Source organism: Durio zibethinus, chromosome 22, assembly GCF_047325235.1.
Source record: "Durio zibethinus cultivar Kanyao isolate XHJ-2024 chromosome 22, ASM4732523v1, whole genome shotgun sequence".
In the NCBI taxonomy this organism is placed as follows: Eukaryota; Viridiplantae; Streptophyta; class Magnoliopsida; order Malvales; family Malvaceae; genus Durio; species Durio zibethinus.
Window position 1 is genome coordinate 20,189,403 of NC_143183.1, and position 20,306 is coordinate 20,209,708.

At 33.1% G+C, this 20,306-nt stretch overlaps 3 protein-coding genes and 1 non-coding gene across 5 annotated transcripts; 2 read left to right on the forward strand and 2 right to left on the reverse strand.

Annotated features, from left to right (window-relative positions):
- Positions 1 to 5,077: 5,077 nt before the first annotated feature.
- On the reverse strand, positions 5,078 to 6,434 carry LOC111307448 (DNA mismatch repair protein). The gene is made up of 3 exons (XM_022905467.2): positions 6,230 to 6,434; positions 5,977 to 6,086; positions 5,078 to 5,503 (listed from the first exon to the last, which is right to left on the reverse strand). Exons 2-3 carry the CDS (start codon positions 6,071 to 6,073, stop codon positions 5,379 to 5,381), a joined length of 222 nt encoding a protein of 73 aa, XP_022761202.2. The 5' UTR covers positions 6,074 to 6,086; positions 6,230 to 6,434; the 3' UTR covers positions 5,078 to 5,378.
- Positions 6,435 to 7,683: 1,249 nt separating this feature from the next.
- LOC111306804 (uncharacterized) lies at positions 7,684 to 12,909 on the forward strand. Its single transcript, XM_022904738.2, has 8 exons — positions 7,684 to 7,873; positions 9,328 to 9,738; positions 10,296 to 10,416; positions 10,825 to 11,137; positions 11,445 to 11,517; positions 12,022 to 12,112; positions 12,187 to 12,266; positions 12,548 to 12,909. Exons 1-8 carry the CDS (start codon positions 7,811 to 7,813, stop codon positions 12,680 to 12,682), a joined length of 1,287 nt encoding a protein of 428 aa, XP_022760473.2. The 5' UTR covers positions 7,684 to 7,810; the 3' UTR covers positions 12,683 to 12,909.
- Positions 12,910 to 13,404: 495 nt separating this feature from the next.
- LOC111306803 (uncharacterized) lies at positions 13,405 to 19,409 on the reverse strand. Of its 2 annotated transcripts, XM_022904737.2 has the most exons (10): positions 19,185 to 19,312; positions 18,930 to 19,081; positions 18,343 to 18,741; positions 18,163 to 18,219; positions 15,108 to 17,605; positions 14,753 to 15,022; positions 14,596 to 14,676; positions 14,175 to 14,286; positions 14,023 to 14,089; positions 13,405 to 13,730 (listed from the first exon to the last, which is right to left on the reverse strand). In XM_022904737.2, the coding sequence occupies exons 2-10, from the start codon at positions 19,072 to 19,074 to the stop codon at positions 13,640 to 13,642; spliced, it is 3,720 nt and encodes a 1,239-aa protein (XP_022760472.2). In that variant the 5' UTR covers positions 19,075 to 19,081; positions 19,185 to 19,312; the 3' UTR covers positions 13,405 to 13,639. The 2 variants fall into 2 exon arrangements, with proteins under 2 accessions (XP_022760472.2, XP_022760471.2); XM_022904736.2 differs by having other exon boundaries at positions 18,930 to 19,409.
- Positions 19,410 to 19,507: 98 nt separating this feature from the next.
- On the forward strand, positions 19,508 to 19,579 carry TRNAP-AGG (transfer RNA proline (anticodon AGG)). Its single transcript has one exon. It is a non-coding gene; the product is annotated as a tRNA-Pro (tRNA).
- Positions 19,580 to 20,306: the final 727 nt, after the last annotated feature.

The following is a 20,306-nucleotide window of genomic DNA, read 5'->3' on the forward strand; positions in this document are numbered from 1 at the left end:
CAATATGAACTCAACATAAAATTATGGATGAAGGTGTTAATTTGCATTTAGCAATCAAAATTCCTCATTTTTTATAAGAAAAAAAAAATTATAAATCACAACGTTCTAAGCCGATTCATGATGCATTTACATATATTCGAGATTTATTAATCGTAAAGGTTCCGTGATGATCACTTAAAACAACAAAATTTTGGTAACTAGATAATTATATTCATTTTCTAATTTGATTATAATTTTTTCCAAAAGTTGAAAATAAAATATAAACCTCAAAAAAAATATTAAATTAATTATGAATTAATAAATGGTAGGTGTTAACCACTAAAACCAATCCTTCCAACCAAAAATTTTGATTGAGTAAACGAGTATAGACTAAAACAAAAGGAGAAGAAGGACTGACATATTAGTTGCATCCACCAAGCTTTTCTATTGTCATGACAGATAAATATATAAAATGTTAATTACAAAATCTAATCTTAATTTAAACAGAATCATACGGTGTCGTAAAAATCAATTTCATCAAGCTGTCAAAATGAAACCTTCATAAAAACTAATTCGCAAATTACCTATTATTTAAATAAAAATCTATATATTTTGCATGCAACCTAAATTATATATATGTATTAAAAATAAAAGAGAAAATACATCATAGATTAAATGTTGAATTAATTTTTTATCGAAAATTAAATATCTAACTTTATTAAGTTCGAGATTCAAATTTTACGGTTTGAAAATTATTGAATATTTGTTCTTGCAAAATTCATGTGAAAAGAAAAGATATTAACCCAACCTGGTTGTTATTGGGAAGCAATTAATCTCATTATAAATTTCAATTTCATTTAAAATATAATAAGGAAGTTGTTTGCCTAATCTTACATATTGTATTTCCTCATGCAAATACACCCATTATATAATTTACAACAATATTTAATAATTACCACAGTCAATATCATCATCATCATCATTATATATGTATGATTTTTTTAACTATATCTATAGGTCTGAACTGACAAAGATAAATTAAATTTTTAAAGTCAATACTTATAAATCAGAAACAGATAAAGACAAATTATTTGTTAAATGCTCTCTTTTTAATTTTAAATGATTCTTATTAGCTATGTTACTTAACAATGGAATACACCTTATATTACTATACTAATACTTGCAACACTAGCTGCCGCTAGGTGCAACTAACCATTATTGGTTCTTGTTTAAGGTAGAAAAATTCGCTTCGTCTACTCGAAACATTTGTTTTTTTTTTTTTTTTAATTAACGTTTTTATAAGCGAATAATAGTAGACAAAATTTACGTGAAATTTTTGAAATTTTTTTTGAAAAATGATTTAATAAAAATTTTAAATTTTTATTTAAATTTTTTCAAAATTTTTACATTTAATTTATATAACGAAATCTTTTAATTTATCGATTTTGATTTTGATTTAATTATTTTTAGTAAAAATTTTTATTAAATTCACTTAAAGAAACTTCGTTTAAATCTTTTTTTAATAATAATTTGAATAGAATTTATAATTATAATCAAATAGTTAGCATTTAATTATTATTATTATTATTATTTTTAAATTACGACAATCATAATCAAAGGGATTTACGTGCATGAGGTAGAGTAGAATTTCTCCAACCTCTATGTTGGGCTGCTTTGGCGTCCAGATTTAATCCAAACATTTGTGGATCCTATAAGCGGCCCAATAAACAAGCTTTTATCAGCCAACCCCTTTATATGTCTCGAATTGGATTACTTTCCAAAACGCCTATTTAATTAGTTAATTAATTAACTAATTATCCAAATCCAATTATTTAGTATTTCACTTTATTGGATTGAATTTTTTTTATTTATAGTTAAATTTCTTCACTCACTTTACACTTTAATTATTCATAAAATTTTAGGAAGATCATATTATTTCATAGTCATCTATTTTATTTGGTAAACATTTTCTATTAATTTTATTTGTAATTAATAAAAATATCTCTTTATTTTATTTATTGCTTTTGTCTAAAAACTTTTGATTTATTTTCATAAATTTAAGATTTTTATTTTTTTTCATTTATAAAAAATATACAAAAATACTATAAAATAACTGTTAATATTCTCTAACACTTTTGCATAAAATTTAGAAAATGCTATTTTTAATTTTTTTTTATAAAACATTTTTAAAATAGCTCTACTCAAAAAGTATTTCTTACAAAAGTTTTAGCAGTACAAACAGGTCATAAGGGGTATTTCATTTACAATTTTTTTTATTATACTATTATAATTAGTCAATCACAATAAAAAATTATATAAAAATTTATCATTTGAAAGTGTGGGTTTTACATAATTTTTTTAATGGATCTTACATAATATTAAATTATAATTGATTATTGTATCACAATAATTATAGATAATATGTTCCTTGTAAAGATAATCAACAAAACATACATTTAAAACTAATCAATGTGTAATTAATTAAGTATATATATATATTATAATTTTTGTGAACAAATTTCTCACTATTAAGACTGAAGCTTTTAATACTCAAACTATACATACACAGTCTCAAAACCCTAGATTTCTTCTGGAAAAAAAACTGTGTATTCAAAATAAAGTCCAATCTTTCCTAGGATTTTTCCCAGAAAGAAAAGTGCAGCTGATATTCTTGCTTATCTCAAAATAATTAAGAAAAAGAAATGGAAAAAAATAGGCCTGATGATGGTAGGAAAGAAGAAAAATAAAAGAGAAAAAGAAATATCGATTCATGGGTATCCAACTGCCATGCAAGTCTCCCAAAACAGCCTATCTTCCATGCCATCCATTACTTCTCTGCATAAATTGACACTGAACCTTGGGTCCTGATCTTCTGCCTCCTCATCAGCTGATATATACCCCAAAGCTTCATCTATAGACCACATGTTGCCACTGCTCCAGCCTGCTACAAGCTCATTACAATCAATGAAATCTTGGTCTTCATCAAGTTGAAGAATTACTTCATAAAAATCATCAAGTCTCTCAGTTCTGATTGTGTCACAGCTACATGACTCTGCATCATCTTCATGATCAGCAGCAGATATTTCTATGCTTTGACACTGCTTGATTGGTTCACAATCCAGCTCAGAGTCCCCGCTATCTTCGACAAGGAGGAAGCAAGAAACATCCACCATTCCATTCTTGTTGTCCATGTATGTTTCAAGCTATGTGGTACCTACTGTTCTATTAAGACTTCTTTTCTTTGGGTAAGTTCTGATGTTTCTGTCCAATGTTGATTCATATTTATATCATTTATTGTGAATATGTTCTTGTCACTACACCCATTCATTCTCGCTTGAAAAACCATTTTTATTGGTGGTTTCATGTCATCCATCCATTTCGCTTTTTCAAGTCATGGTCTTGTTCCTTTTCACACGAAACCAGCCTGTTGATTGTTGAAGACTCGAAGTATTTGGTCCGTGGAAGACAGCAACATGTCACACGACAGGGTTTCTGTTCTAGAATTTGATTCCAGGAACCAGTTCAAAAATTGGCCTAAACAGAGCCTTCTAGGTAAGTCACAAAACGCAATTATTAAAGCTAAGGATATTGGATTGACTATGTCCACAAACAAGATTAAATCACCAATCACAATCACATTGTCATGTGTCGATTTCGACCCCATGAATCGTAGGAAGGTGAAACCCTGGTTCGGTTCTAATTAATCTTCCAATTAATCTAGAAGTAGTACTGGTTTAACTTGTACTAGCAGGCGATAATATGATGGTAGGATGACTTAGGGTGGTACTGCCTTAATTCCCATCACATCGATCCTAATTTAGCGACCTGTTCAAGGCACCAAGGTTACCAACCATTAAGAGTAGTCAGTTTCTGGCTTGTGGTAAAATGTTCATTGTTCACCTATTCCAGGCAACAAGTTCTGGTTGAATAAAAAGTGCTTTTACAGTGATATTTTAACTTCTCATCCAGCAACGGCCAGAGAGCTCTGACCACCGACCACCATGTCAAAGGTCTTGACCACCGTGGAGTTTAGGCAATCATTCTTGAAAAATCCTTCGCGCAATTTGGAACTCCAAGTTGATCATCCTTTGCTTTTGCTAAGGGCAAAGGTGAGAACATGGAATTGGAACACTCTGACTTGTGTTCTCATCTATCAAATAATTTAAAACAATTGACACATATATTAGCTATTGGGTTCTACCGACGCACAGCTACAACAATGTTTTTTTTCCAGCGTGATGAGCACTAATTGTCTTTTCATTCGAAACATCAGCACTAAATTTCTCTTCTTGCAGAGACTAGGTCCATGTGTTGCATCCATGTCTAATGTCAAAATACTAGGAAAAAGAAAGGTATAAACTGGATTCATATTAGCTAGGAAAAAGCACATACAATTGATAAAACTGGGAAACAGATTGAAACAGTTTCTTTAAGATGAAGCTGCTTAGAAACATACCGAAAATGGAAGAGAGGTAAAAGATCATAGTCAAGTGGTTTAATTTATAGAATATATATATACATATATATATATATATATATGAATTTAAGTCTAAATATGGTTATTGGGGTCTGGTGAGCATGCAATTTAGGATGACAGATGATAGCTCAGGATGACCAAATGAAGCAAATTAGCAGTCATACATACATGAACATTTACTTGATCAATGTTCTGCTTACTCCTTGACAATCACATAATTGGATGGATATTTAGGGATAAGATAAAGGGTAAAGAGTCTCTGATCCTCTGTTATAGATTAGTTTTGCAGCATCAAGTAATAATACTTGCACAGCCATGCAATGTTTGCAAGCAAAGTTCAAGGATGAATTTCAATATTCTTTTCATTGGTTATTTGGAAGTGTAAAACTAACATTATCAGATATTTTTTGGGAAATAACCAATCAAATTGCCCTCTGCAAAATACTACCAATGAAGACACAAATCTGTTATACCTATCTCAAAGTAAATCGATGACAAAAAAGATTGTGATGTTCTTAACTACCGGAACGCTCTAAACATTATCAACCATGTTTCGTTCATATCAGACACCTTATCAGTCTAAACATTTGATTTAAACCAACAGATAAATAAGTTAAAGTATGAAAGGAAGAAACCAAAAGTAGTATTAGTAATCTTTAGGATAAATGGCACACCAATCAAGCTTCATAACTATAGTAGTTCCAAAATTTGGCCTACCAGTCAATAAAACTATTCTACAAGAGAGGCAATAAGCGAGTTTCTACTCAAACTATATTTCAGAATAGGCATCAAAGCTCAGAAGGATCGGTTCGTTCTTGACGCCAGCAAATGTATTTTGCTGCACATCAAACTTCATGCTGGGAAAATCTATTATTCAAAACAAATAAAACAGCATCAAGACCCATTTCTAGAGGTTGCTCCATTAGGGATTTTTTCGTTCTTGTGCATCAAGATTTCTCCAAGGATTAAGAGCTTCTCTCATTGCTTGAGCTTCATGGGAACTTTCCCAAGCTCGCTTCTCCGACTCCAGAACAGTCACCTTGTCATCTACAACATAAGAAAGGTAAAAACTCAATCAAGTGTGATGCACCAGAACATGGCAACGTGGCACAATGAACATACCCAATGGTATGTACAACCATTTGATAACCATACTCAGCCTATTATCTTTCCTAAAAATAGTTAGATACCTTATCCATCTTCCTTTATGTTTAACAGTAAGCAACTGAGATTTAAGGGTAGCAAATAACAGTTCAAGCCTGTTCTCTTTCAACCCATCTGTAAGCTTTTACCGAGACTAATGTTCAATGATGTTTGCTTTCGATACAGTGATAGCCTAATAGCAGCAAGACGTTAAATTATGAATGCAATGAAATTTTGAGTTTTTCCAGTCAAACCGAGCTCGAGCCTGACAGTGTCAATAACTACCCTTTTGTTCTTATGAAGAATTAAATCTTAACATGCTGAAATGAAATTAATGTAGATAATTGAAAGAGAAAAAAAAATCGGAGGGTTCTCACAGAAACCAGTCTTGATCATGAACAACTCCATTGAACCTCCAATCAGAGCTGATCCAACAGCAATCTTCAAATACCAATCAAGAAACTTTATACCCATTTTTTCTTTTTTTCTGCACAAAATTAATACTAAATTATTTAGTAATTTAAAAGAACAGAAGTTATAAATTGTGAAGACTAATATTTGATTGATGAATAAAAAATGTGAATTCAGTTATTGTTTTGGAAAATTTTCAAAGAGGAAAAATTAAGTAACCTAGAGCTGCTTGAGGAGAGGATGAAATAGCAGTAAGCTTGGAAGCAACCGTCACCGTTGTATAACTAACCGCCGTCGCCGCTGCAGGTGGGATCCTTTCGGCGGTGCAAAAAATAGATGGGTGGCTGGGTTCTTTAGATCTGAGACACTGGGTAAACAGAAAATTTGAGAAAATGCTAGGGTTTTTTCTTTGGGTTGTATTTTTCAATTTTTACATATTAGAAAAAATAAAATTTATTTACATAGTGTAATTTTTATTTTTTTTTAGCACTTTAAATTTATTAAATATAAAAATATTATTTTAATTTAAATAAGTCATAAATTTAATTTTAATAAAAATTATAATAATATAAATGAATTTTTTATTTTTTAAAAAATATAATTTTTTTAATAAAAAATATAAAATTAATTCTCATTGCTAGTTACTTGGTATTTTAAATTTCTAACTATTCCAACTATTTTTTATTACAAAAGTTTAAGTAAAAGGAAATTATTTTATTTTAGAGTTAGTGATTGAATTTATATTAGATTTATAAATTTTTTTTATTAACGAGAATTATTAATAACAGGGATCAAAATTAGTGTTTAAATTTATATTTAAGATTATTTTTCATAAATTTTTTTCTTTTTTATAGAAAATTTTAAAAATCAATTTTATAAAAATTAAAAATTTAATATTAAATACATTAAAATAAACATTTTATTTTAAACTCTTTAAAAATATAAATATAAATAATTTGAGACAAAGGAGTAAAAATAGAATAAATAATTTGGAAAAAAGTATAAAATTTAGCAAAAGAAAAAGGTAAAAAAAATTATTATCCCTGTCTTTTTTTTTTAAAATATTTGAAACTATAAAACCTATCTTTACTTCCTCACACTTTTCCCCTTCGCCATTTTTTTCTTCCAAACATAGTTAAAAAATAAAAATAAAAAATAAAATAAAATAATATGGACTTTCACTAGTTTAATTAAACAAAGGTTTGTTTGGATATGGGAATTTTCCCAACTATTTTAAGGGTAATGAATGAATGATGTTAACCATAGACCTACCCCATAACTCCCCAATTTATTCCATCCTCCCACTCGCTTCCTTCACATGCATAATTAAAATTAAAGCAATGACACGATGATTACGTGGCCACTACCCAAAGCGAGTAGCAATGCACTATAATCGCAAGTAAGTAGGAAAGCAAATAAAACGACATGACAAAGCGGCAAAGAAACGAAAAGTAAGGGTGGTGTGTCGTTGAGACAAGTGTTTCTCGTCATCTTCCAAGTGACTCCGACCAGACCACACAATCCCATTTCCTCAACTCGTCAAAATTATGGAAATCTTGGTCAATAGCATAATATATAATTATTAATTTTATATAAAATTATTATTATTATTTATATTATTACAAAGTAAAAATTTTATAGACTTGTTTTTTTCGTATATTACTATCTTTGCACCGTCTTTTGATCCTTCATTTCTCAATCTCAATCTTTGTGGGGTTTATTCTTTTTTTTCTTTTATTTATTTATTTTTTCTTATATTTAATTTCCTGGGATTCTTGCGGGCTTACCCAAGAATTAACAATGCAAGCAACTGAAACTGAAGCTGAAGCTGTCAGCAATGGAGTTGCTAATGGTTCTTCTGAGGTTCTTCTTGATCACTCTTTTTTTACCTTTCTATAGATAGATATATAAACAAAATTATGCTTTTTTTTATATATGTTTTGCTTTATTTTCCTGATATGGGTTTCTAAAAGTTCATTAATTTTAGTACTTAGAAAATGGTTGAAGGATTTATGTTTCTAATTCTATTATTTTGAAAGAAAGTTTCAATAAGACGAATAGAAAATGGTAAGAGTTTTATAATATTTCCTTTACTAGGGGCTTTCTATTGTGTTGAAAGTAGATTTTTCTTTGTTTAATTTGGTAGTTAAATTTTGTTTCTTTTAGAATGTTGTCTTATGATCTGAGATTGCTGATAATTTCAATGTTTTAGGGTGTCTTTACTAGCTTATTTTTGTGGTGTATAAAGTTTTTTTTTTTTTTTTCAATGGGGCTTTAGTGTGAGATAGAGAAATTGAATCCTAGACCTATGTCACCTCTTAAGAGCGGCTGTATGAACTGAGTTAAGCTGTGGCGTCAGTATATAAATCCCTTCTTATAAGATAAAATTCTATGCGTAGATTTCTTTTGATCTCTCAATGGTAATTGGTAAAGGTCTCTAAAGGAAATAACTAGGAATAGTTTTTTGTTTACCTTAAAAAAATTGTTGATAATAATTTCAAGTCGACGGTTTAATTGTTCGTCTCCTTAATGATTTTATATCTTTTTTTTTCTATCCAACTTAAGTGGTTTTAATATTTTATATCCTAATTATTAAGGTACGTAGGAGATGGCTAGCAATATTTATTTTTTGTTTTGGGTAATTCTTTTTGCATAGTTGGATGCACTATATTAGCAATAGCATTGGCCATGGGGGAATATCTTTTTTTTCTTTTTCATTTTCCTCCCTTTTTCGGGGTGGGAGTCGTTGGGTGATCCAATTTCATGAAGGCAATATCATGAAATGTATGCATATTGTTAGGATCATTGCTTTTGCTTTTCTTTTTTCCTCTTTTTTTATAGCATTTCCTGAAAGTAATCAAAGAAATAAAGGATTGTTCCTTCTGAATATTGGAAAAAATAGAAGCTGGGACAACAAAATTATGTAAATGCTTCATCAAGGAGACACAACACCCTAATTTTTTGAGCCAAAAGGCAATGGCCATCTCCCTTTTGTTTACCTTGTTCTTTTCTAGATCCAAATCGAGGCCTTTTCAAGGTAAGACCTCAAATTTAGGAGCTGTTAATTATTAATCATGACTAATGACCATGTCCACGACCACTTATATGAAATACCGATTCGGATCTAGCCTAGATGTTTGGCATCAATGGCATCTGATTTTCAGATTTTATCATAATTTATCCAGGAAGAAGATTCTGAGTTTGTAATTGGCATATCATCTGATCAGAGGTGTCATATGATTTCTTATACTGTTGAATGTTTTGCGGGGCTTATTAAAGAAATGATTGAAGTTGCATTAAACCTTCATAACTTGCAGGCAAATTTTCCAACTCTGGAACCCTCAGATAAAGAAGTTTCAAAACCTGGACCAAGTGGTAGGCGCTCAGATCTTTCACTTCAAGTACCCCCTAAACCACTAGGATTTGGTAGCTGTAGCGGAAAGGGTTTATTACACTCCCAGGGTTCTGGTAAAGGTAATTCATCACCAGGAGGCTTCTTACTTGGCTTAAGCTTCAAGAAAAAAGTTGTTGTAGCTGATGGTGAGAGAAGCTCCCTCCTCACTCCAGACGGCAAGACAGGTCCTGAAAGTTCTAATATGGCAAGTTTTCCATCCCCATTTTATTCGAAAAGATGTACATCTCTGCCTGTTACACCTGCGTCAAATTTGTTCCCGTCAGTTAACGTGCCTGCTTCAGAAAAAATGGCTGGTGAACAGAATAAATCAAATGTATGTATCGTTCAGTTCGTTCAGTTCTGACAAATTTTATGAACTTTGAATTATACTTTTGTCTATTGCGGCTATTGAAAATTTAATTCAAGCAACTGTCTGGAGCAAAATTTGGGTACTAGCATATATATTATGCCAAAAAATTACATCATCCAATTTGTCAAGACCTATTTTTGTCGTTTTCTAGGAAATCAACTGCATATTCACACATCCTCACCTCATTTAAGCTCTCTATTGAACTGGCATGATGAAAACTGAAAATATCCCCTGTTGTAACAATGGGAAAGTCCAAAAGTTTTCTTTTTAGCAGAAGATGACCATGTATTTTCACTTTCTAAGGCCTTCTTTAGAGGCTAACTTCCTGCCCCTTTTTCGCCCATATTTATATGGGAAAAAGCTCCAAGTCAATAACAACAACAACAAACTTAGCCTTATATCCCATAACTGTAGGGTTGGCTGTATGAAAGGCCAAAAAAAGGAATTATGTTAGGTCGTATTTGAGATGTGTAAAAATAATTTAAAAGCATTTTGAGATGGTTACAGTAATTTTTATGCAGAAAGGAACGTCGCGTGGTGTGGTTTCCAGGTCCCTGTCGGTGCCTGGACGAAATGTTGTTATAGTAAGATCTGCATCTTTTGATACCCGTAAAGAGCATGTCACTGCAGATAACAATGATGGTACAAACACTTGATGGCTATTTTTAGTTTTTTTTATTCCTATTATTTGAGTTTCCTTTAGTTTCATTGCTTCAACTCATAGCTCCACAAACTTGTCTGACATGAGTTTTCCTTTAGCACATGGAGTCAAATAGTTTGGTAGTTTAAAGTTGAATAAATCAAATGACTGTTGTATCTTTTTCCACAAGCAACATAAAGTTCTTCTACAAGATCAGTGACTGCAGTATTGGGCTTGGTTTTATACATAGTAATTGAATAATCCTATAATTTGAGCTGCTTAGTCTAGCACATTTGACTACGCAAATTGTCTGGACTTGCAACTTGGTATTTTCAACTTTTGACTTTATTTATGGTTGGTTTATCAATCTTGGTCTTTTAGGTTGTTTTCCTGTTCCTTTGGTAATGCAGATCAAATTAATGTTGTTCCTGTGGAAAGCAATGATGAGGAGATTCCTGAAGAGGAAGCTGTGTGCAGAATCTGTTTTGATGTATGTGAAGAGGGAAATACACTCAAAATGGAATGCAGCTGCAAAGGTGCCCTCCAACTTGTGCATGAGGCATGTGCCGTTAAATGGTTTAGTACAAAAGGAAACAAAAATTGTGATGTATGTGGGCAAGAAGTGCGGAACTTACCTGTAACTTTGCTGCGGGTGCCTACTAATGCTCGAAGGGGTAATAGACAGAACGTTAATTCACAGAACGAACGATCAGAAACTGTGAGGTAGTATCAGCTATTAATCTAGTTATCTTGCACCAAATTATGGTTGATCTTAAACCGTGACACTTTGATAATGAACTTGAATCTAATGGCATACTCTTCAAATGCTTGTTTTAATTTAGATCTTTGTTTCATTTCTCAAGCATTCTTCCCTTACTTTTAAAACTTTTTGCTTAGTATTACCAATACTAAGTTCACTGCTGGGCAAGTCAACAATATAACATCAATAACTATTCTACAGCGTAATAGTTTCTTGATAATTACCCTTTTTCTCTTTTTTCTAATTTAAAAACTTACCTCAAATATGCAGCGCATGGCAGGATTTTGTGGTGCTTGTGTTAATTAGCACAATTTGCTATTTCTTCTTCCTTGAGCAGCTACTGGTATGCCGCTTTGCCTTACTCAAAACTTAAAATGGAATTGATCTTTTTATTTTGCTGAATTGGATGTTATCCATGCCTAATAACTTAATGGCTCAACCTAGTTTGTAACCAGAGCATGGAAGAGCCAAAAATGTCATGAGCCAACATTTTATTAGCAATATTTATCACTGATTTGGGTCATCTAGATACAACAGTAGTTCGACTTATCCCAAAGTAAAATGAAGAACACAATCACAATTGTGGAGTACATAGCACAACATAAAAAGAGGAAACCTGGCTTTAGCTTAGCCTTTTAAGTTTCAAAACATGCATATGTTGAATTGATCCAATATTCCTAATTATACTTGCAAACTTATATTAATATCACTGTTTTATACTCCATGAATTATTTATAGTTCCTATCTTTTTCTTTTTGCTTGTTAATTTATACACAAATGGCATTCTATATTGATCATCATCCTCACTGGCTTGACAATGTTGATTTTACGCCTCCTAATTTTGTAGATTCAGAAAATGAAGACTCAAGCAATTGTGATCGCAGCACCATTTGCGTTTACCCTGGGCCTCTTAGCATCTATCTTTGCAGTCATCTTAGGTATGGCTGAGCATCAGAAATTAGATTTCTGTATGAATTGTGATTGTCTTAATGTTTGTTTGTTTGGCTTGCAGCAATCAAGGAGTATACATGGACATATGCAGCTCTTGAATTTGCACTCGTCGCATTAATTGTCCATATATTGTATAGCCTGGTGAGCAATAACTAAACCATTCTATAATATTCTGCTCAATCTACTATATTTGGTAACGTATAGGCCTATCTTGTTCTATCCTTTACTCTAGTATGTCTCTCTCTCGAAAACTAGCATCGTTTTGCACGCAATTCTCATTGATGGTATCAATAGAAATGTTTTGAATGCTTTAATACATCCAGAAACGGAAACTTGACATGTTGGTGGAGATAATCCAACTATGTGCATGAAATTACTTTTTTTCAACTAATTGTGATTGAGGCCATTAAATGTGTTTGCAGCTCCATCTGAAGGCTGTTGTTGCTATACTGCTTTCGGCATTGTTAAGTTTCGGGATAGCTATGACACTCAATTCGATGTATATCCACTGTTTTGCTTGGAGGGTTCAGGTTGCCCAAAATTCTAACCCAGTATGATTGGATATGGTGAAATGAGAGAGTCCTGCATTTTTATGCTATTTATTTACCTAGGCCCTAGTTTGTATGTATTTCTTGCTGAAGTATAATGAATTCAAGTATAAAAATCAAGTGTAGCTATCCTGCAGCATTAGGTTGAAGCTGTTTGCAGCAGCATTATGGAGTGTTGTATTATAAGTTTACTGAAGCAAAATTGGCCTCACAAGTATCATTTTTTTTTCTCCGAAGATCAAGCATTTTCACTCCTAAAGTTGACTGTGATGTTCACAAACTAACTCGCCGTTCATGGTTCAAGTGACGAGTTTGCTCTTCTCGTAATGGCTTAGGTTCGAATCTTTTCAACAATGTTGGTTCCAATGGCAAAAAAATTGCCCCTCTTAACTGCTTGTTTGAGTTCAGGTTCAAATCAAATAACAAATGTTTGTTCAAATGACAAAAAAGTTTGCTCTTCTTTTAATTGTAATTGCTTAGGTTCAAGTTGGAATTCGTCAAGAAAATAATTTTTCATAACTTTATTAAAAATAATTTTATAAATTCGTTAAATTTCGATGCAAATAAATATGCTTGACTGGTCCGGAGGGAATGCAGCATGCGTTGCAAGCCTATAAACAACAGCTAAAATGAAAGATAAAAATAGTAAATCATTTCTATTTAGATAACATTGCCAAATTCTAATATACACTTTGATGATTGCTTGATCAAGTATATGGATCAGAAAAGAATTTTCATTAAGAAAAAGTTACAGCAAATTTATACTAATATATGTTGGAAATATACATGATGTTAAATTTATGAACAAATTAAAGGAAAAAAAAATAAAACAAACATATATCTAGGCATTTACGACCTAAAAAGGAAGATGATACACCAAGGAAAGGGGAAAAAAGGAGCAGGAAGAAAGATCAGAGGAAGTTGAAAATAATAAAATAAAATAAAAAAGAAAGCAGAAAACATCATTTATGCTTTTGTCACAGGGAGGAATTTATTATCCTTCCTCAGCCATATGGTAGAGCGTGTTCTTCTAACATGATCTGCAAAGAGCCGATGCCTGCGAGTAGATACAAGTTGTTAGGAAAGCAACAAATGAAAACCATTGATCATCTCAGCCGACACAGAACAATGAAGCCCATCAGAGAACTCGTTATTTATCACTAGCACAATTTCGAGATCCATGAACAAGAAAATAACAAAACCGGTCCTACTCATGAAGGCTTTGACAACCATTTGGGCCTGCAACATGAATTTTTTTATCTGATGTGCATGATGGTTGACATCCATGCTCCCTTGCAACAAAAGTAAACAGAAATTAAGAGATTGATATTCATAATTATAGTACCAACCTCTCATAATCGAGCTTCTGAGTAACTATTCCATTCAGTAGCAGCTCTGAACTATAAACTGCTGCCCCTGAAAGCATAAAGACAGCAAAAAGTTCTAATAAAAACTGAATTTCACAAAACATGTAAGGAGATAATTCAAGAAAACATTTAACCTTTCTCAAGAAACGGGACACAAATTGCATAATCTTCTTCACATGATAGAACCAACAAATCATCTAGGACTTTGTCATCCTTCAGAGCAGATCTGCCAATTCTCTTTAGTGCCTGGAAAGCATCTCAAGCCAAATCAGCATAGAAAAGGAGTTAATATTTTAATAGGATTTACAAGCATCTAAAAGTATCAATTAAAAGCACCAAGGATGGACAGGTTGACTGTTTGACGGAGACATGTACAAAGTCATGTACAAAAGAAAAAAGGGGAGACACAGCAGCCAACCTAAAATATAATCTAAATGGTCATGACAAAACCATCCATGGCACAAGTCATAGTGACCAATAGATTATGAACAAAAAATTAATCAATCTTTTCTGTATGCTACTCTGAAGGAATTTCCTAGGGAACTACCCACATACCTGACCATGAAGTGCTGTCACCAAATGACAGATTGTTTCTTTACCCGGCTTCGTATTTGGGGTGATTAAAACTCTTCGACCCTGCATAACTTTCACTATAGTAAAAATCTAAATGGACCAAACAGCCAATGCAACAGGTAAACCTGGAAAATTTTACCTGTAATAAGGGTCGCTTGCGTGCATGTGCTAAAGTAACTGGCATGCAAAAGCCGAGCTCTTTCTCTTTTTTGATATCCCTCAATACATAAGCTTCTTCATCAATGTGAATATTAACCTGTCCAATGCTTTCAAGCCATAAATGTGTGACAACTGGTTTGCCAGAAGCAATTGCTTCCAACATATTCCTAGTGCGCACAAATTTATCAGTTATAAAGTGTGTCGCATCTAAAATAGATGATGCCTCAGAGATACCTAGGCGGGCCAAGACCTGGTAACAAAATTGAGGCATAAGATTTAGTTAGATGAGCTTTTATATCACTTAACAGCTAATGATACCATGAATCAACTAGTACCTTTTTCTGCTGTTTAATTATATTCTCATCTAGGTGGTTGCTGAACAAGACTCTAACATTAGCCAAATCCCTTCTCTTCCTCATATCTTTTAAGGGAGAAATAGGTTCTGGCTCTATGGGGTTTAAACTTCTGAGTTCTTTGATAAGTGAAGGTTTTGACAGGCTCTTGCATGATTGTTTAAAATATTCATCACCCATACAAACAGGTGATGCAGCATTGATAGGCGCTGGACAGTTAACTGGCGTAGTGCATACAGAACCAGCTGATCTCGATTTCTCTTTCGGCAATTTATCAGAAGCAACATTCACCAGAGTGCTTTCTGCAATTGGCAAAGAAACTGCATCAGGGTTTCCACCAGAGTGCTTGACTGCCTTTGCTGCCTCAGGCCCAATTATGTTTGTTGATATCATCCCCCCATTCTTCTCAGTAGAATTGCAAGTAGGTGCATCACCCACTGAACCTTGTTTATCTGAACTTTGATGAGACAAATTTCCTTCTGAATTCTGGTCTGCAAAATAAAGAACTGGACAAGTATTCACAGATGATCGTGTTATCCTCCTAGTGGTTGAAGGAATGCATGTGCTTCTATTGTTTCTTCTGGACCTTTTGGGGGCAGCAATTGATTGTCCATTGTCATCTTGCTGAACAGGTTTTTTGGACTGTGCTTCAAAGTTATCAGATTCACCAACATCAACAGACATTTTCTGGCCGGATCTTTGTTTGGGATTGCTCAATGCATGATTGCCATCACTCCTCACAATCAGCTCCAAATGCAATTGGTCATTATCACTTGATTTGACATTTGCATTTCCATATTCTCCTGATTGATTGGAATGCAACTTAGAAAGTTGCCCTTTAGCATTTGACACTTCAGATAACTTAACATCTGTACTCCCAGTTTTATTTTCTTCAAGGAAACCAACCTCTTTTTTATGTTTTCTACCTTTTCTACAGTCACTGGCCGGAGTCTCAGCCATTTGCATACTTGTGATTAAGGACTGCTTCTTTTGATGAGCAAAAATAGTATGAACCTCCTCATGATGCCGTTTCTTAATTGAGAGGCCCCTAGTTGATTTTCCAGTTTCATTAAGTTGACTCCTTTCCAAAGCTCCATCTGCCTTTCTTTGCTTGATACTCTTAGTGGGCATCTTGTCCATATCAATTCCACAAGCAATTTGGGGCTCATCAGTATTTGGTTTAGCTTTCTTCATTTTTGGAAGAAGCAGCTCTATATCACACTCCTTACTGACATTCTTGGGATGTTTCTCCCGCAAAACTGAAGACTCTTTACTTGACTTAGTTCTCTTGGATCGTCTTGTAACTGGAACAGCAACAGAACAAGAAACGCCCTTTCTCAATGTGCATTCTCTAGAAGAAACTCTCTTCCCAGATTTTCCTCTAAATGAGCCTTTAGAGGAACCCTTAGATATGGTTTGGACACCTTGATTAGCATTCTGGTCAGTAGCTGCCTCCCCATAGAATAAGGCTTCCATAGCTTCAGCAGCCATCTGAGTGTCAGAACCTACATTTAATTCTTTAGCAGCACCTGTCTTTGCAGCATTGGCTTCCAATTGTCCTCTTGAGGAATCTGAGTTAAATTGTTCATCAAACTCATTGATAAGATTCTTTCTAAAACTCATTTGACCTTTTCGTAGTGTCTTGTCATTATCTTTTGACTTGCACAACAAAAATTTTAAATCAGAATGCACTATCATTTTATCATGGGACTTTGGTTGGTCTTTATTACAAGATTCATCTAGTTTCCTTCCTTTAGGCTTCTGGGTGTGGCTAGAAGACTTTTGTGCATAGCGTCTATTACCATAAAATTCTTCCTTCCTTCTACAATAGATATCACCCCCTCCTTCATCCTCCAGCAAATCATCCCAGTCAAAAATCCCTTCTTCACCAGCTGTGCTTCTTTCAATAGTTTTCTTGGCCAAACTTTGTGGCCCTTTTGCACACGAAATAAGTTTTGATTTTCCCCCTACACTCTTTCCAAGATCAACTTCATCATCAAGTTCCATCAAATTATCATTTACAAATCTTTCCACAAAATTAAGGGCATTAGCTTGTGATAACTCCCCAGGTTCTTGAGAGTCAATATAACTTAAACCTGTTAATGGACCATCACAATCAGGAATCCGGAGCAAGTCTTCTCTTGCATCTACATCTTCACTGCTGCAAGGAAGTCCTTGATTTTCAGCAAAGGAATCCTCGGCAAAAAGTTTTCTTGCAGTTGAATAACCAACCCTGAAATTGATTCCATACCTTAAACCAATTGAGTTCTTATCATAATTCCCCTGATCATGTGCCTGACTAATCTTGACCACAACTTTAGGATTTAAACCATTACTATCGACTGTGCAGCGATCTGAAAACTGACTATTGGTCCAGATGGAACATCCACTGTTCATTCCCTGTAATGCTGCATTGCGAGTTGCAAGACCAGAGGCCCGCAAGGATGCTGCACGAACTGAAGTAAACCTTCGCACAGATCCTATGGAAAATAACAAATGTTAATAGAGAAATGAAAGGACTGTGTGTCATTCAAATTGACCAACATTATTGTCCACCATCTTTTAATGTTGGAAGGTGAGATGACAATGCTTCCAAATGCCAATTACTTTTACAAATTAAATCACTTTAAGAACTGCTTTCAAGAGAATGTCACAACTCAAGATCAGGAACTCATAATCACAGTTGATCTAGATTAAAACAGGAATAATGTGGAAACGTTGTTGAGATACAGAATTTAGCTCAGTACTTTCCTCAGGGTAATCCAAAAATTTTCTCTGCAACAAATGTGTATTGGTTCATGAAGGTGGCTCAATCTTGCATACATATTTTATGACAGCAAATGCAGCATGGGCACAAGGATAAACAAAAGTGCTATAAAAGGTTATCAGATTGCTTCATCAAATTGTTGAGTGATAAGTATCACCTAAGAGGACAAGGACTAGTGGATTTAAATTGTTTTACTGAGAAATTCTTAGAAAACCTTGACAATAGTCATGCACATGTAATGTAACCATGCAGATACCAAGGAAAACATACCACATTTCGATTCTGGCACAGATTTGACATCCGGTGTTGCTGTGGAAACATGGATTCCTGAAACACACAGCACATCTTAACTTCAATTAAGACACCAGTAACAACTCACAGGCATACAAAACATACAGGCATTTCAAGCAGATACTTCAATATTTTCCTAAAAGGTTCAGAAAAATGTACCCGAACTCCTCTGTTCATCAATAGAAGCATTACATTGCTCCAAAGATTCCTTCTTCTCCTCCTGGCCCAACGATTGACCACAATCTCCTCTTACTACCTCATTATTGGAGACCTCATCATCATCATCCAAAACCTCAGTTCCATCCGTTCCTTCACCGTCGCTATCCGGAGCAACTTCGTCATTGAATTCATCCAACAATTGCGTCTCCATATTCTCAAAGCAATCTAAATCATCCAACACCTGTGTTTCACTACCAAAGTTCAACACTTGAGTTTCACCACCAAGGTTCAAAACTTGGGTCTCCAATTCATAATCGGCGAGACCATTATTATCATCGAAAGGAACCGTACTTTGTAGATAGTTTAATTCAACACCATCCTCAATATCAGCTTTGTCACCTTTCAAAAAAAAAAAAAATCAAACACATATTTCACATAAATAATTAGTATTTCACATAAAATTAAAATACTTTGAAGCATAAATAACTAAAAGTAAAATATTTATGGCAAAAATCAAAAGAAAAAAACTATCTTGACAGTACCCTAAGATCCTTTAAAAATAAAATCAAAGAGTGAAAGAAACATACCAGAAAATGGAGGAAGGGAAAACTGAGAGTCGAAGTCAAAGGGTTGAGTCTCGGCATGTGAAAAATCGGTGCTTGGGGTCATTTCAGAGGGTTTAATTTCGCCATAGTTGTCTCCAAGAGAACCCATTTTTTCACTGCGATTCATTAAATCCCTAAAAAGCATAGACTTTTACATAAAGAAAGGGACAATTTACACAAAAAAAAAAATTTAGGCGAAAGCTTACAAACAAAATTGGAGTAGAAATAAGAACTTACTAAGGAGAGGTTAGGAAAGGAAGCAGAGAGAGAGTGAGAAAGGGATTAGGGTTTCAAAAGTGGAGGGAATAATAGAGGCAGATTGTTTTGGAGGGAAAATTGAAGCAAGATTTGGAGGGAACTTTATTGAGACAGTTGAATAAGACAAAAAAACTAGCTTTTGGGCTAGGGTTGCAGTATTGACTACTTAGAGTGAGAGAGACAAAGAATATTCTTGATTGTCCTGTTATGTTATGTCAGCTTTTTCCGGTGGAAAATGATGGTCGTGGAAGATCGCTATTTAAGTATGTTCACTTAAAACAAGCCACATGGAAGAGAAAACCGGGCATTTGGTCTAGTGGTATGATTCTCGCTTAGGGTGCGAGAGGTCCCGAGTTCAATTCTCTGAATGCCCCCAACATTATTTTTCTTCATGGCCTGGCTGATGTTAAATGGGCTCAGCCTGAATTGACGAAAAAGCCCAATTAGAACAAAGAAAAAAGCTCAAAATTCAAAGCAATTAGGATATTCGTTCGATCGAATTATATTTTTTATTTTCGTTAATCAAATTAAATTTGTTAATTTCAAAAATTAACAGATTAAATTTAATTCAATTTGTTCAATTAATTTTTTCGATTAATTGAATAATAAATACATTTAAATTAAATTACATTTTAAATTCTTAATTTTTTATATTTTAAATAAATTAAATAAAATTATCCAATAAAATATTCCAATAATAAAAGTATTATCTTAAAATTCTAACAATTTATGAAAAAAAATGATCAATTTCATATATTTTTCATTATATATTTATATTATATTATATTTTGATTAAAATTTCGGTTAATTTAATTTTCGAACTAAATTAACTGAAAATTAAAATTCTTTTAAAATTATTTTTATTAATTAATCAAAATTAATTCGATGACCGATCAATTAATTAAATTAAATCGAATGAATCAATTAATTCGGTTAAAACAAAATTATGAACACTCCTAAAAGTAGTTGCTAATTGCTACATTCATTTTAAGAAATTCTTGCTACCTTCATTTTAAGAAATTCTTTGCACTGTCATCTTAGTTGTTAATTTGGTTATTACTTTAAATGTGTTTTACCTCTAACGTTAACAGTTAGGATTAT

Excerpts from the sequence above, each read along its gene's own strand:
- LOC111307448 (XM_022905467.2), bottom strand. The coding sequence starts at position 6,073 with ATGGGTATAAAGTTTCTTGATTGGTATTTGAAGATTGCTGTTGGATCA. Across the intron at positions 5,504-5,976 it reads CATGATCAAGACTGGTTTCT|ATGACAAGGTGACTGTTCTG; the intron begins GTGAGAACCCTC and ends CTTATGTTGTAG.
- LOC111306804 (XM_022904738.2), top strand. The coding sequence starts at position 7,811 with ATGCAAGCAACTGAAACTGAAGCTGAAGCTGTCAGCAATGGAGTTGCT. Across the intron at positions 7,874-9,327 it reads TTGCTAATGGTTCTTCTGAG|GCAAATTTTCCAACTCTGGA; the intron begins GTTCTTCTTGAT and ends CATAACTTGCAG. Across the intron at positions 12,267-12,547 it reads TCCATATATTGTATAGCCTG|CTCCATCTGAAGGCTGTTGT; the intron begins GTGAGCAATAAC and ends ATGTGTTTGCAG.
- LOC111306803 (XM_022904736.2), bottom strand. The coding sequence starts at position 19,092 with ATGCTTTTTAGGGATTTAATGAATCGCAGTGAAAAAATGGGTTCTCTT. Across the intron at positions 18,220-18,342 it reads TGATGAACAGAGGAGTTCGG|GAATCCATGTTTCCACAGCA; the intron begins GTACATTTTTCT and ends TGTGTGTTTCAG. Across the intron at positions 17,606-18,162 it reads TGTGCCAGAATCGAAATGTG|GATCTGTGCGAAGGTTTACT; the intron begins GTATGTTTTCCT and ends TATTTTCCATAG.